Source organism: Morone saxatilis, unplaced genomic scaffold (assembly GCF_004916995.1).
Source record: "Morone saxatilis isolate NCDOM2014 unplaced genomic scaffold, NCSU_SB_2.0 Contig3, whole genome shotgun sequence".
Taxonomy (NCBI): domain Eukaryota; kingdom Metazoa; phylum Chordata; class Actinopteri; family Moronidae; genus Morone; species Morone saxatilis.
This window is the reverse complement of record NW_023339873.1, coordinates 19,143,880-19,146,978: the sequence shown is the minus strand read 5'-3', so window position 1 is coordinate 19,146,978 and position 3,099 is coordinate 19,143,880. Positions and strand designations below refer to the sequence as shown.

Below are 3,099 nucleotides of genomic sequence, written 5' to 3'. Positions count from 1 at the left end.
AACAAAAAGTACCAGGAAGATGTTGGTAGACAAAGAAGAGAAAGACAAAGAAGTTGAGGAGGAGGAGGAGGAGGAGGAAGAGGAGGAGGAAGAGGACGAGGAGGAGGTGAAGGATCGGAGCCAGCCCAGATGGACAGTCTGGTTGAATGTGGAGCCATCTCGTGAAGCAACTCACTGGCTGCCCTGGAGGCCTGACAAAACCAAGGGCCAATCAGAAGAGGACTGTGAGGACCCGGACAGACAGGTACTGTTTAAAGTGTGAAGCCATTCACACATTAAGATGTGATACGAGCATGTTGTTTGACTTCTTCGTCTCTTTCTCTACAACTCTAGGTGTTATTTGATGACATCGGCCCTTCCCTAATTTGTCTGTCTTCACCAGAGCTCCAGCTCCGTCTTCTTCTCCGTTTCTTGTCATTCCTGGGTTTGCCCGTAGACCCTGTGCTCTCTGCTACCCCCTGTCAGCCTAGCCTGCTGCTGGAGAACCTTTCTCTGCTCACTCAGGGTAAAAATGACACCATCAGTCAGAATAATACAAACTAGCTATTTATTAGTATATAGTTGAGATAAAGGCAATGACAAATTTTGCTCCATGTCATATCCTAGGAAATGAGCCCCAGCGTCCTCTGACCTCGCACGACCTACCTGACCCCGGGGTTAACTCGGTAGGTCACATGACCACTCTCCAGGGAACAAGGAAGTGGGTGGGGCTTGGGAAGCAGGGCGCGATGTTTGTCACCAACGTGTTCAATATGGTCCGACCTGTCCTTCCTGCCCACCATCGAGCCGCCCTGTCTCTCAGCTGGATGCAGTACGAGAAACTCAAGGTAGGGGTCGCTTTATCTGACTCCAAGTTGTATTAAATTTGTAAGAAAAAGCATTTAGGTCAACTTGGTTTCAAGTAAAAAAAAAAAAAAGTGTCTGACCGTTGCACCAATTTACTTATTTGTATTTGTGTGTATATGTCAGGTCTTGCGCTGCTTGCGTGGCAGCAACAAAAAGCGTCTTCGCTCTCAAGGCAAGAGCAGCAAGCGGGTTGCCAAGCAACTGCTCAAAGAACCCGACAACCGCTCGTCGTTGGTGCTGTGGCGGGAGTACGCCCACCTGGAGTGGATGCTAGGCAACCTTGACGAGGCTCGCAAAGTCTTCTCCACAGCCACGGCAATGGGGGGAACCAAAGGGCCGAGGAGTCCCCACCTCTGTGAGCTGTGTCTGCTGTGGGCCCAGCTGGAGGTGGAGGGCGGGGCAACTGTGCGAGGAGGAGGACTAACTGATGTCACCGTGTCCCCAGCTGTGTGCGTACTAACCCGGCTAGCAGAGGAAACCTCCTCATCCTCCTCTTCATCCTCCCAGCCCCTCTCTCCGGTTTCCATCCTGAAAGCCAGGAGGTTGTACGAACAGGCTCTGATGGCCAGCTTGTCAGCCCTGGACCAGAACCCCCACAACCCTCAGGCCAACAGAAAAGGTTCACTTAACTCCTGTGTGTTTCATCTGTCAAGGAGGTGCTGCATGTGTCCTATGAAAGGACCATACCAGTGGTTTTGCATGTTTTAACCCAGTTACTGCAAATCCTGTTCACTCAAGGTTACTGCTGACCATTGTTCCAAACATACTATGCTATTTGTTTAGAATAATGACTGCATTTGTCATGAAGCCAGTGTTTTCTACTTATTGTAGTGCGGCATAAAATTCAGCTTGCAGAGACTTGAAACTTGTCAGTAATGTCAGGTATCCGATAAATGATTGGTAGTAATTGGTTTAAAACAACAACCTTCAGCAATAAGTTATTATTACCAGTTACACATCAGTCATGCATATGAACCTCTTATGTAAGGTAACATGAGGTCAGGGATTGCTGTGGCATTAAAAACTGACTGTATTGGTCACATCTTGCCAATACCCAATCCACTTAATCAGGTATCTGTCCTGAAACCGATCGGGCAGATCAAATTGGTACATAACTAATTATTATTCAAGATATTAGTATAATTACCAATAACCAAACTAATGGTAGCCACTGGCCTCTGGATTGCATTTCATCTTCTGTCTGATGGATTTCTGTACAGCGTCAAACCTGTTCTTCAGAGTCAAGCTATAGCATTCAGTTTATTGTAGATTCCTTCTCTCCCTCTCCCTTAGACATATCAAAATGTCTTCTGTAAAGATTCACAGTAGGAAAAGCACAGGTCTCATTTTCATCTCATCCTTCCATCACCAGGTCAAGAGGACTTGTTAGGAGAAAAGCCGAAGCTGAGAGGCCTGGTAGGCTGCTACGCTCTGTTCCAGTACCTCACAATGGGCATCGAAGCAGCCAACGCTGTCTACAGCCAGGCTAGAGAACGGATAGAGGAGCTGCACCGCACGCTAATACTTGACAAGCAGCTTAACAGTAATGAGCAAAGTACTGACGCTAGCCACTCTGCAGCGGATTCCAGCCATACGTATTATGTTAACAGACTAGCCTCTGAGTGCGAGGCATTAGCACTGCAGCAGGTAGTGTTGCTGAGGTACCACAACAGTATCAGTGTGTTTCCACTGGCAACACTGAGACAAACACTGACCTCTGCCCTCTCCACCTGGCCCAGCAGTGCCCCACTCTGGAGCATATATGTACAGGTAAGCCAGTCTCCTCATAAGACACCAAAACTGGAAACCAAAATCAATCAGTTGTTGGCAATGAACTTTACTAACAGTTACTTGCCCCAGCCCTTCGCACTTATTCTGTACCGAGCCAGTAGTTAGATTTTGGCATGATATCCCTCATGCGACCTCTGTTTCAGGTGGAGAACCGTTACCATAGTGCTGGCCGAGCGCGTCGCTTTTTTCACTCTGTAACCAGGGACAGCAGCAGTGTTGTGCCACGCCTCTTTGCCATTGTTGCTGAACAACAAAGGAAGCAGCTGGTAGATGCTGCTCAGAGGTAAGAGCAGAAAGGATGATGGGTAGGTGCAGGGTTAACCTGTTGTATTGGAATAAGCACTGTAACAACTTCAAAAGATGCAATGATCATAGTTTTCTACCTACAGTACATATTAATAATGATAAAATCACCAGATTTGAGTCAAAATTAAAATCTATATTTATTTATTTATTTATATA

General features: G+C 47.0%; 1 protein-coding gene across 1 annotated transcript in view; it reads left to right on the top strand.

The window, feature by feature from the left end:
- The window catches only part of nrde2 (NRDE-2, necessary for RNA interference, domain containing), a 10,141-nt gene that overhangs the window by 5,467 nt on the left and 1,575 nt on the right, over positions 1-3,099 (top strand). The window contains exons 11-16 of the mRNA XM_035673736.1: positions 74-244; positions 334-505; positions 607-827; positions 970-1,465; positions 2,219-2,616; positions 2,781-2,920. Coding sequence (XP_035529629.1) covers positions 74-244; positions 334-505; positions 607-827; positions 970-1,465; positions 2,219-2,616; positions 2,781-2,920 — 1,598 coding nt within the window. The remainder of the gene's footprint in view (positions 1-73; positions 245-333; positions 506-606; positions 828-969; positions 1,466-2,218; positions 2,617-2,780; positions 2,921-3,099) is intronic.